Genomic DNA, 21194 nt, shown 5'->3' on the forward strand with positions numbered 1-21194 from the left:
TCTCAGCAACCTCTCCAAGCCAAGCTTCAACAACCTTAAAGACATGTATAAATTGGGGCTGCATTACAAGTTTTTAGCCTGGTTGAGCAAACAGTTCCAGATTAACATACCAATCCAACTGTGACTCTTACCTGCTGAAGTGTGCTTAAATTTTTCACTCTTCTTCTTTCTCCATTTCCATGGCTTAAAAAGCCTTCCAAGAGTGGCAAATTTGCTTCTTCTTCTGATTGGAGGCGTGTGAGTCCCAGGTACTAGAGAATCTGAACGCATTGCAGCCAGTCTTTCCACTTCCTCAGCTGTAGTTCAACAAGGAGAAAAAAAAAAAAAGAAAAAAAGAGGGGGGGGGAGAAGTGAAATAAATGCTTTAATAAATTACCAGAGAACCACACAGATGGTAAAAATTTTCCATGGTTACAGCAAAGAGTAAAAAAGGGGGAAAACTGTAGTCATTATTTTGATGCTATTTTCTTTCCTTTCTGTGGAATCCATAATCTACTGTAAAGACCAGTATTAACAATCAGATTCAACAGGAATGTGGATTATTACAATAGCAAAGCTATAATCTTTAACAAATTGTTCTGCATCACTCTAGACAGGTGGCAGCCCATCCGCCAGCCCTTCCTGGGGAACTGCGATGGAGACTGGAGAACAGAAAGCTCCAAAAAAATGATGCAATACTGCTTAAAAGAAACACTGCAAGTCTTTTTTATTTTTTTTTCTGCCCAATGGAAAGAGACATTTCCATGAACTAGAATTTATCAAGAGCAAGAACCCTGATAAATAATAACCCTCTGGTATCATTACAGTGTCCATTAAAACTGCCTGGGTTACAAAAGGGGCTGCATTAGGAACTCTCTAGTGACAGGGTGCTAAAAATGCATAGATTCATAGAATCGTTTAGGCTGGAAAAGACCTTTTAGATCATCGACTCCAACCATTAACCCAGCACTGCCAAGTCCACCCATAAACCATGTCCCTAAGTGCCACATGTACACATCTTTTAAATACCTCCCCATCAGCCTGTTCCAGAGCTTGACAGCCCTTTTGGTGAAGGAATTTTTCCTAATATCCAATCTAAACCTCCCCTGGCACAACTTGAGGCCGTTTTCTCTTGTCCTGTTGTTTGTTACTTCAGAGAGGAGACGCATCCCCCCCCCCCCCCCCCCCCCCCCCGCCTACATCCCCCCGTCAGGCAGCTGTAGGGAGCCATCAGGGCCCCCCTTGAGCCCCCTCATCTCCAGGCTCAACACCCCCAGCTTCCCCAGCATCCCCCCACCAGCCTTGTGCCCCAGCCCCCTGCCTGGCTCTGGACATGCTCCAGCACCTCAACATCCCTCTTGCAGTGAGGGGCTCAAGTCTAGTCCTGTTTTTCTGCTGGCTCATTCCCCTCCAATTCTTATACTTGGCTTTTAACACAGGGATTTTGGGAATTTTAACAGAGTCCACACTTAGGGCTGAGTTCCTTGGGGGGGATGGCTATGGGTTTTCACTGAGCTTCTGTTGTGAAAAAAATCAGTTTTCTGCAACTTTTGCACTATGATGCATCATGATAGTCTCAATACCTACAAAAAAATCTGAAGAATTTAGACTACCCTTCCTCCCCAATGATGGCAAGAGAATTCTGGGGGCAGCCACTTGGCACAGTTACATTGCAAGGTCCCCCCCTCACATTTTCTGGGAAAATGTATGCTGATAGTTTTGAGAAATGACATCCCTGTGATTAGAGACAGAGGAAAGCCAGGACCACGAAGGAAAACACCAACAGGGGGAGGGTACCAGTAGCCCAGGACAAAGGGTCTCTCCATGCTACAGCTGCCAGGGCTGCAATAAGCTCTCCCAACCCTGGGCTGAAGCATGCACTCTCTCTCCCTAAAAAAAAGCATCTGCGTAACTCAGTCAGCATACAGGAGCAGGGGTTGTGTTCCTTTTTTTTTTAAGGTTGTAGGTGTTTGGTTTTGGTTTGTCTTTTTCTTTTTTTTTAAGGGGTACCGTCTCCCAGACTTGCGTTGTAATGCGACGCTGCCAGTAAAACTGATTTGAGCGGTTTGCACACACGCCGTCTGGATTCATAACGACAGGACACAGATCGCCACCTCTCCTGCTCTGGAGACAGCAGCCCCATGTTTCTATTTCACCTCTAGTATATTAAGTATTAACCTCAGCCATCAGCATGGGCTCAGGAACCTTAGCAAGAACATTGCTCTGAAGGGATGAGCACATCCGCTCCACGCTGACAGAATATCCAGAGATTTTGGCTGGCAAATTCTTACGTGTCTCAATGGAAATTTTTCCAAGGCTGTAAGTGTGCCAAATGTAAGTCAGTTTTCATGGGAACAGCCAGAAACGCGCTTCTAACACAAAGGAGGTTTATTATCAGAACTCCAAAATGAAATACTATTTGAGCCCTTCAGGTTTCTTGCAAGAAGGTTGGTTATTTTGTTATTGCGGGGTTTTTTTGTTCATTTTGAACATTGGCAACCCAATCCCAATCCTTTTTCCTGTAAAATATCCCTGCCAGACACAGTTCCCTCTAACTGTCTGGAGGGAAAAAAGGTAGCCAGCAAGATATGGAGCGCCCAACTGTTTCAGTGGAAATGGTTAAAAACACTTATTCTTTGGGGTAACAGAAAGACAGACGTTCCTGAGAACATCATCTTTCCATTTAAAGCAAAGGAAAAAAAAGGTAATCTGGCCAAAGCCTTTCATTCTGTTCCAGCTCTTTGTGCCCAAGTGCCTCGAGAAATACTTTCTTACCCAGAGAAGCCATCACAAGGCTCTGCCCTGTACAGGGGCTGGGACATGCTGCATCCAGGCTGGAAACTGCTTGGTTATGCTGAACAAACCAGGAGGGTAAAAAGAAGAGGAAATCAGAAATTTCCTTGTACTTTCTGATTTCACCAGAACCTGCTGGGCTTTGAAGACCAGCACAGGGTACAGACCACCTCCCTCTAGATGCAGATCCAAAAGGATCATGCCTTTTCCCCTTCCTGTATTTTATTTTATTTTTTAAAGATGCCTCTAGTTAAAGCACATAAGATCACACTGTGTTCCACTGCTGTGATTTTTTAGAAATGGTGCTAAAAGTAACGGGCTGGTATTGCCTTTGCTGCCTTACTCGGCGGATACAAGGCGTAGAAGCGGCCCATTGAGCAAACTGGGAATGACACACCACAGCTGCTGGATTAGGCTTCCTGCTGCACAAACCCACAGCTGAAACGTAATGAAACTCCTCTTGCTGCTCACCCTGTCTCCTTTTCCCCATCACTGAGCCACCGTTTCTGCTACCCAGGTGCCTCAGTTACTAAATCTGAGTTGCAACAACTCTCTGAGAGCTGGTACCGCTCTCAGCTGGTACTGCTGAGGCCATTCCCTGGAGAACTGACATCCCTTAAAGATTCTTTCCTTTCATAACATACGTCCCCTCTGTCCCACACCAGCTGTGCTCTCACTGCCCCTGGGAAGCTTTTCCCATTCAGGGTAAACAAGTATGGATTCACAGTCAGGCAAAACCAACACTGGAGTCAAAAGGAATTTACCCAAAGGGCGGGTTCATCATTTAAAGCCAAACACAGTGTCAAAACTGTTTCCGTATTTTCACTGCTCTTCCCTGAATTTCAGTATCATCTCTCACTTGCATCTGTGCCCCAGGAGTCCTGCTGTGCTCTCCATCAGCCATGAACGTGGCCCTTCTCCTTCATCCTCTCCAAACACACACAGCTCCGAGCTAATGCAAGTAACAGCTCTTTTTCCCTCTCGCTTCTATTTCTCGGAAGGACCACCTCATTTTTTTTCATGACAAATACTCTCAAGAGCACTGCTAATTCAAAGCATAATAATCACTGGCTAGGAATGAAGCACATTAGCATAAAGCCATGACAGTTTTAATACAACGAGAATAAAAGCAGATCACAATGAGAGAAGTAAACGCCAGATTTCTGCGCTCTTCTTTGCTGCAGCATCTTTTGCTGGAGCTGGCCGTCTTTCTCTGCCTTTTTGACTCCTAATGACTATCGACTGGCTGTGGGCTGTGACACCCACTGCTGACAGCAGGCTCCGTAGGCTGCTTTCGCATGCTTGCTGTTCCCAAAAAAGGTGGTACTTGCACGAATGGAAACCAACCCAGGCCTTGCGCTTTTTTTTTTTTTAAATTATTATTTATTTTTGGCCTTTAAAGAGGCAAGCGATCCCAGCAGTCCCCAGCTTGATCAGTCTGCTGAACTGGGACAGGGAACTGCCACGTGTGTTGGTGCCTGTAGTGACATTGCTGAGGTCTCATCCTGAGGACGGTGCTGCAAATGTGATGTTTAAAGGTCGCAGTTGCTGCTGATAGTCGGTGCTTCTCAGAACTTACTCCGACTTTTTTTCCAAGACCTGAGAGATCTTGCCAAGACAGATTGATGCTGGGACCTGCACTTAGGGCAAGAGAGTGATGCACTCCCCTCCCACTTTCTTCTGTCCGAGCTGTCATCCCAGAATAACAACTGGGAAACTAAACCTGAGAGCTTTTCGTGGGCTGTTTGGTTGTGAGAGAGCTCTCAAGATTTTACTGTAGTCCCTAAGACATCTGAAGTTCATATAAACTGAAGCACTTAAGCCAGACTTGTGGCTTTAATGAGGAAAAAGCACCACAAATACAATTATTTTGCATCTAAGTAACGTAAAAGAAATTTTACAAACATGATTGAAATATACTACAAAGACTTCAAACACTAGAAGGTCTAAAAGTTAATTTCTTCTCTCGCAACCCACCCCCATTTATGTTTTGTTTTTTGGTTTGGTTTTTTTTTTTTTTTTTTTTCCATTTTGAAGCTAATCCTGCATTTGAGGGCATTTTTGGTTGAAATCGCTTTGAAGTTTGTGGGCTGTAATGTACTGCATGGACACCAGACCTGAACAAAATTGACAAGCTGAGGAAGCGCTGTTCGAAAAGCAGTTCTTCAAAACAGTTGATGTACCAGTCCAAGAAAAAAGGGGCCAGGCCATCTCGGACCTGCCGTGTTTGTGCTGATCAGCTCCACACATCCTGCCTTAGGTGCTGATTTCCCAAAGGTCCACTAAGAGATGACATAGGGGTCACCTGCTTTTTGGATTTCAGCAGCGTAGCAGGCAGATCAAAGGCTCTCCCCAAGACCACAAAACTTAGGAAGATTTCCTGGAGAACGACGACCAGTTTTGTCATTCCCATGCCTATCTGGGAATCACAGCATCTATTAATGTTGCTGATATATAATACACCCAGCTTCCACTCTAGACAAAACCACCACATCCAGGTACACAGCAATTTCACTGCTGAAGGCTGAAGCCCACCCATCCCATCCATGATCTTTACTACGACCTTCCTCACCCGTAACCACACTGGGTTTTCTCTCAGACCATTTCTTAACACTCCACACTCATAATCAGACACGGGCAGTTTACTTCACAAAGTTAGATCTAAGCCTTCCTCAGAAACAGCAATGGCTACATCCTGCTTTCTGTGTATTTGCACAAATCTGTACTAACAAGCTGAAAATTACCTTGGCCCTAAAGATGCAATTAACTAAATGTGCTATTTTATTTAATGACAATAATTTTATACAAATTAAAAAAACCCCAACGTAATACTCCTTATTCCCAATCCATGTCTAACCAGTCTTTATTCTGCAGATTGGTTTCCAACAAACTCCTGTTGCAAGGTTTCTTTTGAACTCTGCGCCCCAAATATCCTTCACTTCAGACTGCACAGACCTTATTCTATGAACTTGCTTCAATGCAAGATGTAGATGCATCTTTTTGAAATGACAGGAAACCTGAACGACTTACTAACTGAGCACTCATGTCTTCTCTTTACCTGCATGGGAACACTTTCAATTAAAAAAACACCTTGTTTTTCTTTCAGGAAAACGGTTCATTTTCCGCTTTTCTATTATCATCTGTTCAGTTATTTCCCTTTAATTTCCCTTTGCACCTGGAATTAATTTTCATCAGCCCTGCCTTTACTATTTGAATTGCCCATTTAAACTTTTCCCAACTTCTCAAAGGTCTGTTTTCCAATGAAAGACAAGGCATGGCATGCAGCAGTCTAAACGCAGTCTTGCCAAACGAGGATGATTATCTCTTCGGTTGACAACAGCTCCCGCTGGATGTACGCATTTGCAACGGCACCGACTGGGTTGGCGTAGTGGGTTTATGAGCCGTGAAGAGGCTGTCAGTAGCCCTGCTTTGCATGCGAAGCAGCACTCATATTTTCCAACCCCCTGCCAATTATTCCTGCAACCTAGGGGTGCAGCACTTTGCACTGTATCTGTAAACTGAATCTCTCACACTTCACCCTTGCCCATTTCAGCAGGGTATCAGACTGTGGTACGGCTCTGCTCTCTGCTACGATCCCTCTTTCTCAGTCTACTTATTTCTCTTGTCAGAACAGAAGTGCAAAGAATAGCTTTGGAAGTCAAATCCCTTTAGGACCCTGCTTTCCACTTCCCCACATTTTGACGTAAAACATTAATAATTCATGCTGAATGCAATATGAAAGCCATTTTTTTAACCTCTGCAAACTGCTGCACTGCATGCATCACTCTAAACATGTCTTTATTGATATGCAATCTTTCCAAACACCAAGTATTTTCTGTATTATAACACAGTACACAAGATCTTTACTTGCAACAAAAGCACTTCATCACGTTATGTCATCAATAGCTACCCTGCAATTATAGAGAATAAGGATTGTTAGATTTCACCGATATCAGCTATTCTGTGTATCCCTTACTCCTTTTATTACTCACTGGGTTTTCCATCTCTTAAGGGTTTATTGCATACAGATTTGAGACTAAATCCAATTAACAGTACTGCAGCTGCCTGGACACTGGAGCAGAAGCCACAGGTCTGTCCTGGACACCACACTCACAATATGTGGAGACTCAGCAGCTCCAAAACAGGACCCAGAGCAGCCACTTAGAGCACCACCAAAAGCCAAGCAAGAGAAAAAACAGGGCCAGCAGAAGCAAATCAGATATCCTGCTTTTCTTGGCTCTACAGGAAGACAATTCTTCAAGCACCAGGAATTGCTCTGGTAAGAAACTTTAGCTTGAAAGGAAGGGAAATTTTACTCTTCCTAAACAGCAAGCAGGGAGGAGATGCAGTTTATGCTTTTAGGAAAGCCGAGGAAGTAGGATGAGATGCAAGGACTTTTTTGTTAGAGCAGGTAGAGCACTCCTCTGGGAGACAGGAGAATCAGAGGGTCACTTTCATCCTCTTGAGAAAGCTCAAGCCTACATCTCACATCTTCCTTGGGAAAGCTACGGCACTTCATACTATGATGGATGGGAGAGCACTCCCAATCCGTCCCACTAAAAGTGTGTTATTTTAAAGAATTCAAGACCTACTGCATCTGAAAGAAAGCATGAGTGAAGCACAGCTGTGGGCAGTTAGGGCACTCATCTGTCAGCACAAACACCCTTCTCCCAAGATAATTCCTGGGGTTTACTCTGAGTTAAATAACCCGCAACCTCTTTCTGCTTCACTCATGGATTGGAAGAAGCTGCTGGTCATAGCTGTGATTTGTTGAGAGCCTGATCCTGTGCAGTTCTTCCAGGGAGTAAAGATACTGCCTCTCCCTGCCCCTGTCTTTCACTTTTGGTAGGAGATATTCTATTTTATCCCAGGCAGGAGCAGGGAGCCGGCAGAGGTGAGGCACTGCCTCCTAGATCCTCGCCTCAGAAAGAGAGAGTAGATGGAGCCCTGTTAGCAGAGCTGGCTGGGCATCCAGAGAGAGGGATCCATGTTTCAGCCTGTGAAGAAATGCCATAAAACCCTCCTGTTCTGGTGTAAATGGCAGCTATACGCAGAATTTCCCATCTAGGGCACTGTCTCCCAAGGCATCCTCCTCATTCTGTCATCACAATGCCAATACTAAAACCTCATTGGAGCAAACCTGAGCCTTTCTAAATTACCATTACAGAAACAGGCTCTTGGAAAGCCCCAGCCCATTGTGCACAAGCTGGAAGGGAGCAGCCTCTAAGCACAAACATGTTGGGAGCCAGAAAAAACCCACGTTCAACACATTCAGTTTCTGAAACTGAAAACAAACCGTTGGTAAGATGGAACTGACCTGCCTACTCGCAACTAGCTGTGTCCCCTAGCACATAGCATTAGAAAAATACAACTCTTTTCACCTCCTTAAAAGTTATTTTGAAAAGCCCACAAGGAGATTAAATCCACAACACCAAACAATTCAGAGGAGAAAGCTGAAGCATGAGTCATACCTACAGGGCTATTGCAATTCAAGGCTCGAACATTACGTGCGACAAAATGCTACCTGGCAAAACAGTTGCAATGGTGTTTGTGACCATCACCTTGCAAGTGGGCACCAACCCACCAACTGGCAACACCACTAACTCCTCCACGTTGTGCTGGTTTTGGCTGAGATGGAGTTATCTTCATAGTAGCTAGCTAGTATGGGGCTACATTTTGGATTTGTGCTGAAAACTGTTTCTGTTATTGCTGAGCAGGGCTTACAGAGCCCAGGCCTTTTCTGCTCCTCACCCCACCAGCAGGTGGGCTGGGGGGGCACAAGGTGTTGGGAGGGGACAAGGCCAGAACAGCTGACCCCAACTGAGCAAAGGGATGTCCCCAGACCATATGTCATCATGGTCATGCTCAGCATATGAAGCTGGGGAAGAAGAAGGAATGGGGAGATGTTCGGAGTGATGGCATTTGCCTTCCCAAATAGCCGTTATGCGTGATGGATCTCTGCTTCCCTGGGGATGGCTGAGCACCTGCCTGCCCGTGGGCAGTGGTGACTGAATTCCTTGCTTTGCCCTGCACGTGTGCACAGCTTTTGCTTTACCTATTAAATTGTCTTTATCTCAACCCATGAGTTTTTTTCACTTTTACTCTTTTGATTTTCTCCTCCACTCCACTGCGTGGGGCTGAGTTGCTGGTTGGGGTTAAACCCTGACACATGTGGACAGGACCAGGCACCATGGCTCAGGGGTCCTGGATGGATACGTGCAGACACCTGGGTTAAGCAATCTGAACAAACTCATCAAGTCTAGAGTTAAGTTTCATCCAACAAGCTCAAGTTCTTTCTGAAAACCAAAGCTACGGACAACACAGAAGCTGTCTTCCTCCAGGCAAGCCTTCAACACATTCAACAAGATAAAACAGAACTGAAGCCCACGTACCTTCAACTCCTAAATTTATCCCAATGAAAAAAATAGCACATAATATTTTTTTCCTATGTTTTGTTTTGACTTGCTAGCAATTAAGTGTCTTCTTGAAGGAGCTAGTAATAATTACATTTCCATGGTTGGATTTATCTTTTATACCAACCTAAACTGCAAATTCTACTCAGCTGCAAGATACAAAAGTAATCCAAGAAAAGTATCCATGGGTTTGTTCCCTCTGCTACGGGGTGATAATGTTCCGAATTGCCATGTGGACAGAGGCAGACACAGCTGCTCACAGTGAGAAGCACCTTGTGTACCAGCCCCTCACTGGGAATCGGGGAAGTTCACCAACTTGTCTAAAAACCAACCACGAGTGCTAAAGGCTGACTGTTTAGTTTGAGAAAGCCCAGAAAAAATATTTTAAAAACTTCTAATTTCTTATGGATTTTTTGGTGGACTGAGCAACTTCTGATCTTTATCTTTTGAAGTTCTCATAACTACGAATATCCAATAATTTTATTTCACTAAAAATGTGTGCTTTAGAAGGCATACCTTTAGACTACTCAGACATCTGAGGGGCATGTCCTCTTATTAAACCAAGCCTATTCAGGAAATGGCATTACAAATATTAAACTTTCTAAACATAATAGTAACCATCTTACCACTATCATCATAAAGATAAAAAATGAAGTTTTTAATTACTTTAATGGCTGGCAGAATAGGAACAAAGTATCTCATTTAAGAGCTAGAAAGTTCAAACCATTCCCTTGTAAACTCTATATTGCTTCTCTTGGGAAAAAAGGAACTTCTATTTCTGGTCTTTAAAGAAGTCGATAGGAAGTTGGCCAAGAGGAAAAGAGTAATTGTACCAAATGGCACATTTATAATGAGCATAAATAGGAGTTAAAAAAAAAAAAGTCAGTAAAAGCCTAGCAAAAGGCTTCACTGGACTCTGAAATGAGATAGTCTGTACCCGTGTTCAGGAATTTAAAATAAGGACTAAATACTTCTGCTTAGAGTACCTAAGTGCAGCTACATATGGTCTTCACTGATTGTCACTGAAACGGGAATTCTTCTGTTGATTCAAATGATTGTTAGTTTAGACCCTGGGCTGTGGTGAAATATCTGTTTAGGCCCTTATGGTAGAGGCTTGAGTTTCAGAGATGAATACTCAAAGGGGAGAAAAATACCCATGACTCCTTTAAAGTCATGAATAAAGCTTGGTGGGTGGCTGGCTAAAACACAAGGAGTATTTCGGTGTGGTTTTCATAGCTATGATTTCACTTTTTTTCACCTGCTTTTTTTAGCATTAAGTTCTAAAGCGTCTTATGGCTGCTGAGCTCTGCAGGCTATTGCTCTTGCTCAGTAGATTTAGAGGAAAGCCTATGATTTCAAAAAAAGCTGCTGCCTTTAAAAAAAGATGGAGCCCATCAGGTAATCAAATTGGTATATCTACCTAAGAAATATTGCAGTCAAAGGAAGCATCTGTGCATGTAGCTTCAAGTTCATGAATAATTCCAAGTCCAGCAGCCAGAAATAGCTCAGAAAATGAGAAAGAGTTGAGATCAGAACTAAGGGAAAAAATACTACAGGGAACTGAGAAAACAGGATCATTGAAAAAGCTACTGAAATAGTCCCAGCAGCTTTATGTATGGAAATAACGTTAGCAGAGAGAAACAAATGAAATCTTGACCCTACCAAGGTGAACGGCAAAGGTCACAAGGAGCAGGATTACCTTCCTCAAGCCATCTAGCGACTGGATGACCATCTTGGGAATTAGGGATATATTTTGTCCTCAAGGCTATCAGAACTTTGCAAATGATGGAAAAATATAGCCCTCTGCTCTTTGCTCACAATTCATGAGATGAGCAGGAGGAGCAAGGGAAGATAACTGCATTATGTGTTGTCCTTCTCATGTGGGGTTGAAACATGCTGTTGCATGCTAAAACATGCCTCCTCACTGATGTCAGAGGACTTTATACGCCAAAGCTGTAAAAGGGACCTTTCCAGCATGTTAAAATTGACCTGCAGAAAAAGAAATTGGTGGAGAAGACATAAGAGCATGGTCTTAATGAGTGCTTACCTCTGTATTGATGGGAACGACCCCTTTCTGCAGCATTTGGGAGGAACCAGGGGCATGATGTGAGCTGCAAACGTGAGGGGAACGCCCTGGCAGCACCATGGGGGTTGCCTATGCAGAGCCACTTGATCATGAACTTGGCAGTAAAGTTCATTTTGCAACGGTACAATGGTAACCCTGACAGGAATCTGGGTGAGATTCCATCTCAGTACAGAAATAGGATAAAACCTAACCAAAACCCGACACTTCTGACAATTAAAACAAAGTAATCTTTTTTTCACCCCTTCACTGATGGCACTGGGAGCACAAACTGATGAAATGTGACTTCCCCAAATGCTGAAAATTTCCTCTCAAAGTTAGCAAGATTCTGCTACTGAGCAGCTAAAATAAACCCAAAACACTGCAACTACAACATAAGCCTTTCTGAACATTTTTGGTGATATAAATTGCATTTGCCCATATACCTTCTGGGGAACAGTGTTCTCAATTTTAAGTACCCATCTTCTTTGGGCAAAGTATCAGTACAACACCCTGCAAGTCTTACAGATCCTGTTCTGTAAAGTCAAATGTCAAACTTGCACATACGTTCCTCCAACTGAAGTGGAGTCTTTGCCACGCAAACCTGATTTTCAAAAAAAATCTCTTTACTTAAACAGCACTTCATTTGAATTGGCAGGTCAGAGACTGGCCTGAACCATGACATCGGGCTGGATACCTCAAGCGTCACAAAGTTTATGATGGTGCTCTGAATGACAAATCTCCTAAGCATTTTGCTACAAAGGGAGGAAACAAGAAACAAAAGAGATACGTTTGCAGCTACTTACACATAAACACATAAAAATGGAGCCTGGTATACAACAAATGCAATAACACAAAAACCTGACATAGATGAATGCAGCAGTTGAATAACATCTTCCTTTGTTTGCTAAACACAGGGAATAGCTATACTAGCTCAGAGCAGCTGAATTCTAAAATTACCACCCATCTTCACGCAGTCTTGCAATTTTATTCATTTTTTCCCTATTATTTATCAAAAAGGCCCTAATGTCAAAGAAGGCTGAGGGAAAGAAAAAACAATAAAAACACCACCAAAGAAAAATACCACCAAATAATGTCTTTTTTGAGCCTCTATGCAATGCCAGAAAAGGTACTGGTGAACTGATGCCTGTCTTGCTGCTTTGTGAACTGGCTGTTCTGCCAGCTTGAGATGAATTGGAGAAAGAAGGATCGGTTCACTGGAAATACAGCATCTCCCTGTTTGCTTTTAGGCTCATGGGTTTCCACGTGCAGCACAAGCATGTGGAGTTCACAAGGAAAATGGTATTTGGCTGGGATGACAGAGATGCACAGAAAGCCAAACCCACACCAGTAACTTGAGCATTTTCCTAGAGTCAAAGAACACAGGCAAAATGCTGTCCTTATTCTAATGACACACACAAGAAACAGAAAAGAAAATACCTCCTGAATTCTAGCTTGTTTATACATGTGACTGAGAGTGGGACTTTGAAGGAGAGGAAGCTATGTAACTGAGCCTCACAAGTCCCTCCTTACCTTCCCTTTCTGGTATCATCTCTCCATCTCTCCAGTGGCTGCTAGAGGAGCCAAAGACTGACAGCTGTAGAGAGCTGACAGTCAGAAATTGCTCTTCACAGTTCAGATGCTGGTGCAGGCAGTAAATTCCATCTTAAGTGCCACAGCAGATGACTAGACAACAAACTCTCACCATTACGGCTATAATCCAGCAGACAACTATTCTGGGGCTGTAAATACTAATGAAAGCTTTAGTCATCTCACTCTTCTATTTCTCAGCAGGGTACAATTCAGATTCAAACAGCCTAAGTTCCATACAGGTCTCTGCACCTGGCTTTTCCTTCAGGCTGAACCCATATTTGAAAGCTATTTATCCAATAAACCCACTGTGCTAGTGTAAGGAAGGCACCCTGTTTTGCTGGTGCATGGGAAGAGGAGAAGAAGAGGTCTTTCAATACCGGTTCACCTTTTCGTTCAAATAGCTTCCACTGTCCGTCCATCCATCTATCCACACGTCTGTGCACTGGCACTGCTGACTGTTCAGCATGTGCATCGGAATTTTCAGCAGTGTTGACATTTTAAGCAGATTGAACAATAAAATGAGAAAGATAAGATGCTATAAAGCTCTACAGCAGCATGACACACATACTTTTTATATCAGTTCAGTATCAGCTGATGTAGAAAAAATAACATTTCTACTGCGTTTATTTATTTATTTACTTCACCACAAGCAGGGTTGACAAAGTCTACACATGAAAAAACCAACAACATTGGAGCTGTGCACATGCTGTGTCAGATAGTATCTGAGTATTGGAAATGTCAAAGCAGCTGCACCCAATGGATGGGTGAAGAGAGATAAAGCCGTGCCATACTCCTTATGACATGGACTGCTGACACGAGGGACCACGGCTATGGTCCATGTGGATGTGATTATATGGATCACTAATACTTCCATAGAATGCTAATACAATGGCTGTGGATGCAGTAGACCACAGTGGTATTTCCAGGCCTGGCTCATTTGTCAGGATGTAGTTAACGAGTATTCTAATTATTTATCTTAAGATCGCCAAAGCATTCAAGTCTGCTTACCAACATTTCCATCTGTTGATTTTGGAATCTGTGTTAAAAGGACAACTAACTTTCAGGACCATGGTATCTGCGTAGCAGCTGTGCATCCCTCAGCTCTGTGCTGAAGGTAAAGAATATTGTTATCAAAATGTCTAACAAAACTTAGACACACCTTTCTCGAAATGACCTGATATTCTCAGTGTTACCATCATTACACTTCCGTGCTCCCAGACCTTTCTTTACAAGGAAAGATTTAAAATACCATTTCTTCAAACAGATAATCAACTTCTCTTAGGAGGCAAGGTGAAATAAAAATCATTCTCTGCTATGAAAATCTCCCAAGAAAAAATAAATAATTGGATCCGGTTTAACTATATACCCTGCACTCCTACTGCACAAAACCATTAGACTAATGGCCTGAAAAATTTCATGCAAAAGATGACAGAGGTCAAGATCTTTCTTTTCAGTAGTGATAGGGGACAGCATCTGCAGCACTAAGCCTGTTGTCCCAGCCCTGGGCTGCACCGCTCGAGGCAGGAGGAGGGTAAGAGAAGATTTGGAGTACACCTTACACCCTTTCCAAAAGGTCCCAAGAAACAGATACACCAGGCCCTCCCTGCACAAACAATTGTACATCTTAAATTACAACCCTTGAGCTTCTGAGATTCAGCAGGTAGCTGAGACGGAACACCTCTCCTAGTTCGGGGCAAAGAAATGGGCGCGGGTAATCTCGGTTACACAAACCAGGGTCTCGGAACCTGCGTCTCACCCCGCTCCACGGCCGGACTAGCACACTATAGAGCATACACATGCAGAAACCTGCTCTCCTCTTCTCACTGGACATTTTGGACACAACTTTACTTTTTGCAGGTGGGGCATGGGGGGGTGGGAAGCTGGGGAAATGTTTGGCTTTTATTTCCCAGCATATTTTCAACTCTTCAAAATTTCCACTACCTATGCAGAGAAAATCTGCAGAGGCTGTCAGTCAGGTCTGGTCATCTCTTATTTGTGGTTTTTCTCACTTGGGATGCAGAGCTTCCCTTCAGCGCTTGTCCATAACGTTTCTCTCAACAGCACATCTTCATGATGGCTGACTGGCACCACGATTTTGGGGGTATCTTTCAGGCAGGGCGGTCTGGGCATAACAAGCCAGAATGGTACATCTAGTGGTTCCAAAGAAGCTACACCAGGTGGTTTTATAATGACTGATTTTATCTTTGATTTAAATTATACTGCGTGTTCATTGTTTTTCAGAGCAACAGAAAAATTCATCTTCTTGGGAATCTAAAGAGTCTCATCCAAAGGCAGAGGGTCTACTAGATCTGCCTCCTCTTCAGTAAGTTGGACCCCAAACCAGGGAAATCAGGAAGAAATGACAGTGACAAGATCAAACATTACCTTGTTCCTCTCCACCCAATCCTTCCCGAAACAAGAAGACTAAAAGCAACTGACCAGTGAAGATTCACATCACTTCACCAGAGCCAAAAACCAGCAAGAGGACAGTTTTCCAGATGACAGCGATGGCAAAAACTTCATTATTTTCTGAGAAGCGTACAAACCAAAGTCACCAAGAAAAAAAACGGTGCCTCCAAGTACATCCCAGCTTCAGCCCTTTGCAGCAACCATCAAGAACATGGCAAACATCACAGTACTCTTCGGTTTTAGGAAAGCGGTTGGAGCATCACACCAGAGCTGGCTTAGCCCCTGCGCGCTCTCCTGCTGCCCTTCCACTGCCCCAGCGCCCCAATGCTGGGCTTTGGCTGTTGGGTTTGGGAAGATGTGTGAGACCTGGCACGGTTGATTTAACACAGAACAAATATATCCAATTAACCTTAGACATTCTGGCAGACAGTTAACAAGGTGGTGCTACCTACACTGATTCTGTGCTCCTGAAATTACCTTCTGGCTAATCTGGGCCTGAATACAGTGACAGCAACAGGAAGCCAAATTCGGTATTGTCTGACTACAAACAAGACAACCTGAGGAGATACAAAGGAATAGCTATAGATTTACTAACAGCCACTGAAATAGATCAAGAAATAAAAACTTACAATACAGAAACTGACGGAATGTCTACCTCTTTTGCTGAGTAGCATCAACAAATGATAATGTTTACATACAAGTATACTCAGAGGATAAGTTTTGCTCATCAGTCAAGGAGCCCATAAATGAGCTCAGCTGCTTTTAATGATATGATGTGATACGATATGATCTCATTTCTAAACCGAGGCAGAAGGTATTATAATAGCACAAACTGATACAAGTAGTACTGGTTACAATCTAAAAGAAAAGCGAAAGTCAAACAAAAGGAGAAGAAAGGAAGAGCTGTGACATGGCAGAATACCAGGTCTTCTGATCCCTTCCCTACATACCCAGTATTTCTCTGCTGCTTAGCTCTGACAGGCAGGGATAATATTAATGAATAGAATTGCAATAATGGTTGTAAAGTGAAGCACTTCTATATATCTCATTTTCTTCTAAAGAATCCCAAGTTTCAAAAAAGAAGAAGGCCAACTGTGCAAACCATCCTCTAAGAGAAACGTCTCTAAGCAAGTAAGGGAAGGACTCAGGAAAGACAAAACACAGAAATGGAAACAAACTGCCCACCTGAGCAGGGATGAAGGCATAAAATAGGGCACAGGGATGATGCAAACAAATGCACAGAAAGCCAAGCTTCTTCAGCCAGGTCGATATCAGATGGTTTGAAATGCTCTGGGTATAGCAGAGTGAGATGAGAACCTGCTCCTCCATGGTCTATGCCATCATCCACATCTCGCCCCCTTTTTATGCATTGCCTCCCTGCATTACACATAGAAAACTTCCATCGTTTATCAAATCACTCTGTGTGGTATTTCTGATGGACCTAACGACACAGAAGAATCAAAACTAGACACACAAGCTGATAACAAATAATTAGAGCAGAGCATTACCGTTAATACAGGAAAACCACTGTATTGCTTTCACCACACTTGATGGCACTTCACCTGCTTTTTTAAGCTCCCCACAGGGACCTGATTTTTCATCACATGCTCAGTATTGCCCCAGCATTTGCATTGAAGAGGCTTACACATCCCAAAACTTTAAACTTGGTTCTCAGAACAGGGAGCAGGATGGTAACATACCATCAAAAGATGACAACTGAGTTACAGCATTGAAAATGTGAGAAATCAACAAGAGGAGACAGGGCTGAAACAGGCCAGCCGTCTGCTCTCTGAAGACCCAAAGAATTGAGTTATCCTCTTATCAATGTCCTTATATCAACACCGTGTAATAAAAATGAGAAGGTGCTGAGCCATTGTGACCAATTCCATCATTCTTGTTGGTTTTGTTCCTAGAACTGCTCAAATCAACGGTACAGATATACAGACCTCCTGGGAAAGGTGCCTAATATTTCTCTGGTAGGGACACAGGAGTTTCCACTGGAAAACAAGGGACCTGGACATCTGCTTGCATAAGCTGGCTTACATCTTTGTCATGGTTTTGGCTGGGACAGACTTAATTTTCTTCTTAGTAGCTGGTACAGTGCTGTGCTTTGGATTTAGTATGAGAATAATGTTGATACAACACTGATGGTTTAGTTTAGTTGTTGCTAAGTAGTGCTTACCCTAAGTCAAGGACTTTTCAGTTTCCCATGCTCTGCCAGTGAGTAGGTGCACAAGAAGCCAGGAGGAAGCCGAGCACGGACAGCTGACCTGAACCAGGCAAAGGGATATTCCATATCACAGGGCATCATGCTCAGTATATGAACTGTTTGATGTTAGTTAGTTAGTTAGTTAGTTAGTTAGGGAAGTGGGCTGGGAGCTGCCAACTGCTGCTCAGGGACTGGCTGCGCATCGGTCGGTGGGTGGTGAGCGATTGTGTTGTGTGTTCCTTGGTTGGGTTTTCGCTTTTTTTTTCTTTGTTTGTTTGGGGTGGTGGTGGTTGTGGTTTTTTTGTTTGATTGGTTGGGTTTGGTTTTGTTTGTTTTTTTCCCCTGGGATTTTATTCCTGTCTCTCCCTCTTCTCTTCATTAAAATTATAGTAGTTGTTGTTATTATTTCCATTATTAAACTGTTCTTTTCTCAACCCACGGGTTCCACCTTTATCTGATTCTCCTCCCCATCCCACCAGGATGGGGGTGGGGGTGAGTGAGTGGTTGTGTGGTACTTAGCTGCTGGCCGAGGTTAAACCACGACAACCTATTCCCCCCCCTACTACCTAATTAACTGAAGAGAAGACCTTGCTTACTACCCATATTTTTCACACAGTTTGGGTCAATAATATAAATTATGTTGCGATTTTGGACAAGGCATCTGCCAGGGCTCTTTGAGGTAAGCCTGGAGCTCTGCTGGATGACAGCCTGTGCAGGCCTGGCTGTGAACCTCACATTGCTACCACGGCCTTGCCTGGACGGTACACAACTGGCGTATTTTGTGGCCAGCAGTATTTGCTACAGGCAGTTTCATAGGATATGATTTAATCACTACAGAGATGCACACGAGCAGTTAATGACTCGCTCCAGGCTCGGTGGTGTTTCTTCATCTTTATTTTGGAACATAAAGGCAGAAGATGCAATCCCTCCTCTCTTTCCCAGTCTGTTTTCTTTCCTTTTACTGCAGACTAGAAGTTACTGCTTGTGTTTAAGGAAAGCCTCACGTATGTCCAGCCAGCCATTTGTATTTGCTAGTCTCAGCATGTAAACCAGAGCCTCATAGCCCAAACTCATAGCCCAAACAGCCCTTTTTCTTCCTCTTCTCCTCTTCCTCCCTGCCCGCAGTCCATGCCCAGCCACACCACTGCAGCGCAGCCCTGTTAAGTCTGATTTCAAGACAAAACCACAGGCAACCGATGACTTTCTGCCGTTCCCTAATGTGCAACAAGACACACCACTGGGAGCAGGGTTCCTGGAAAAGGAAAGATAAACGAACTTGCCCTGCCTGCCTCGGGATTTGGCCATCTAGAAGTTACCAGAAGCAGGAATCGCACCTTCTTCCTAGAAGGGCACATTTATTTTCAGCCCACAAGATGCTGAGGGCTTGTATCCTCCTAAGCAGAAAGCGATGCTGGTGGGAGCAGCGTCCCGCCTGGCTCCCCAGCAGCCTGTGGGAATGTGGAATCTCTCTGCTCAACCTCATCAACTTTCTCTGGCATAGCACCGTATGCACCCAAATCAAACGCTAGAGTTCAAACCGACAAAAATAAACCAATTTAATTTTATGATCTGTGCTGTCAAGGAGACATATTTCACTCTGCGATGAAAGCCCATACCTTTCCCCCCCGCCTCTTTAAGTTAACTATCCCTCAGAGACTAAAGACACACATTGCATAATTATATCAGCTGTTGAGACCTGAAACATTTTTCGGCTTCCCACACTTCACAGCAGGACCAGGTATGCTGTTTTTTTGCCTACTTTTCCACTCTGTGTAATCTAATTTTTTTCCTCCAAAATATTTTATTTTAACAGGTTTTTTTAACAGGATCTTTAATGGTACAATTGCAAATGACTGCAATGCTTCACAGCCACATAAATGCACTCGCTCCAGAGATGGCAATGGAAGAGCAGTTACTGTTTGAAATAATGTGAGAATTAGTGGAGGAAAACTTGTTTTTGTACACAGCTCTTGCAGAGCTTACAGCTTGTCTAGAAGATAACTATTTCATTTAATAATTACTTTTGTGGGAAGCAAAATAATCACCTTGGAGACAATATCTTAAGTGATGATAAAGTAAATGTTCTCAAAGTTCCTGGTTGAAAAGAAGTGTCTTCAATTCCAGGTGGGAATCACAAACACACACACATCACAGACAACCCACCTACCCCCCCACCCAGATCCCTCTTTCCCGCTGGAAAACATATTTATCTGAAAGCTCTAGAAGAAGGACAGCAGCAGAAAAACAAGCGTTGGAATTCCTACAGCAACAGTATCTCAGTTCACGCTGATTTTCATGCATATATAAGATAACGAATCATTTTTGCTTAAACAGCAAAACCCTGAAATATAGGAGCACAGAATAACAGACTGGGTTTGAGCTCTGAATGAAACCTTTCAGATATGTTCATTCTTAATATCATTTATATTTCCACTACACTTACACCTCGAGTTGCCCAAAACCTGGACCCCCACAGTCCTTGGCACTAGGAACGCAAACGGCAAGAGGCAGTCCTTTCCTGCCTCTCTATTTACAGACCAGCAGGCAGGTGGAATGAAATCCCACTATCTCCACTTTACAGCCAAGGAACATGGATGGACATGCCCAAAGCTGCCCAGAGATCCTCTGTGGAAGTGGGAAGTGAGCTGAGAACCCTAATCCGTCACTGGTAAAAACCTGTTATTCTCTGTGCAGTCCCTCTTTTCCAGTGCACTGTTAGGTAACCGCTTTCCACTTCAGTTTTCTTGTCAGATCTTCTGTATAAAAATCAAAAGTATCCCACTTCAATTGCTCCACTTGCCCTTTCTGTTAGGTCATTTCTGGGTACCTTTGAAACCTCTACATTTCTTTCTAGCCACACCAAAGTCAAGATGCGACTAAAGTAGAGATGCATCTAAACCATGTCCAGACCCAGGCTGGGACTTTTGCAAGAGACTTGAGATTTGCAGTCAGTTTTCAGTGTGTGAACACCTTAAACCCCAGCCAAATCTCTTCTCCCTGTATTTGTTCCTCCCTCGCTCATCAGTCATGTCATCTGCTATGACCCAGCACTGCCACAACCCTCCCAGAGGCCATCAAAATCAGTACACTGAGAAGTGCTCCGTACATACCAGATGATGTTTATCATTGCACAGTCCCAGTGCACCTCTACCTCTTACAGTTCTAGCTCCTTCCTCTTTGCAAGCTTTTCGGTCCCTTTCCCACATTTATGTTCAGGAAATACTTTCATTCCCCTTCAAGCTTCTCGCGCGTTCAAAATACCTCCAACTTGTGTTGCTTCCTCATTTCTTGTCTTTTCTTAGAACTTCTTCAACTCCTCACCATCCCGCTTCTCTCAACCTCTCCCTCGCAGCCCTCCCCTGGCAGCATTCAGAGCTCAGCCCTGATGGCTCGTTTATTCCTTGAGGTGACTCCTATCACTCTACACTTGAGCTCTCTCTCTCGGTTCAGTCTGCCATGCCTGATTGCCTCGCTGGCATCCTGTCCTGCATGTCTTGTGGCCACTCAAACTTCACAGGATGAAACCACACATCTCCTTCACTCCTCACATGCAGTTTCTCTACTTCTCCATTTCCAACACCATTTCTGCCATTCTGTCCAAAACTCTCAGTATTGGTGCTTTATACACCCCCATCTCCGTTTTCTATTTCCAACTAAATCAGCATTAAATACATCCTTTCCTTTCAGTCCAATGTTTAAAGCATCTCCTACCTCCATCAGCACTGCTGTAACCTCT

The 21194-nt window shown here is 43.6% G+C and overlaps 1 protein-coding gene across 5 annotated transcripts in view; it reads right to left on the reverse strand.

The window, feature by feature from the left end:
* Positions 1-21194, reverse strand: part of PHACTR1 (phosphatase and actin regulator 1) — a 303507-nt gene that overhangs the window by 129259 nt on the left and 153054 nt on the right. For all 5 annotated transcript variants that reach the window (XM_040586602.1, XM_040586599.1, XM_040586600.1 and 2 more), the window contains exon 2: positions 132-296. In XM_040586602.1, coding sequence (XP_040442536.1) covers positions 132-296 — 165 coding nt within the window. The remainder of the gene's footprint in view (positions 1-131; positions 297-21194) is intronic.

This window comes from Falco naumanni, chromosome 3 (genome assembly GCF_017639655.2).
Source record: "Falco naumanni isolate bFalNau1 chromosome 3, bFalNau1.pat, whole genome shotgun sequence".
NCBI lineage: Eukaryota > Metazoa > Chordata > Aves > Falconiformes > Falconidae > Falco > Falco naumanni.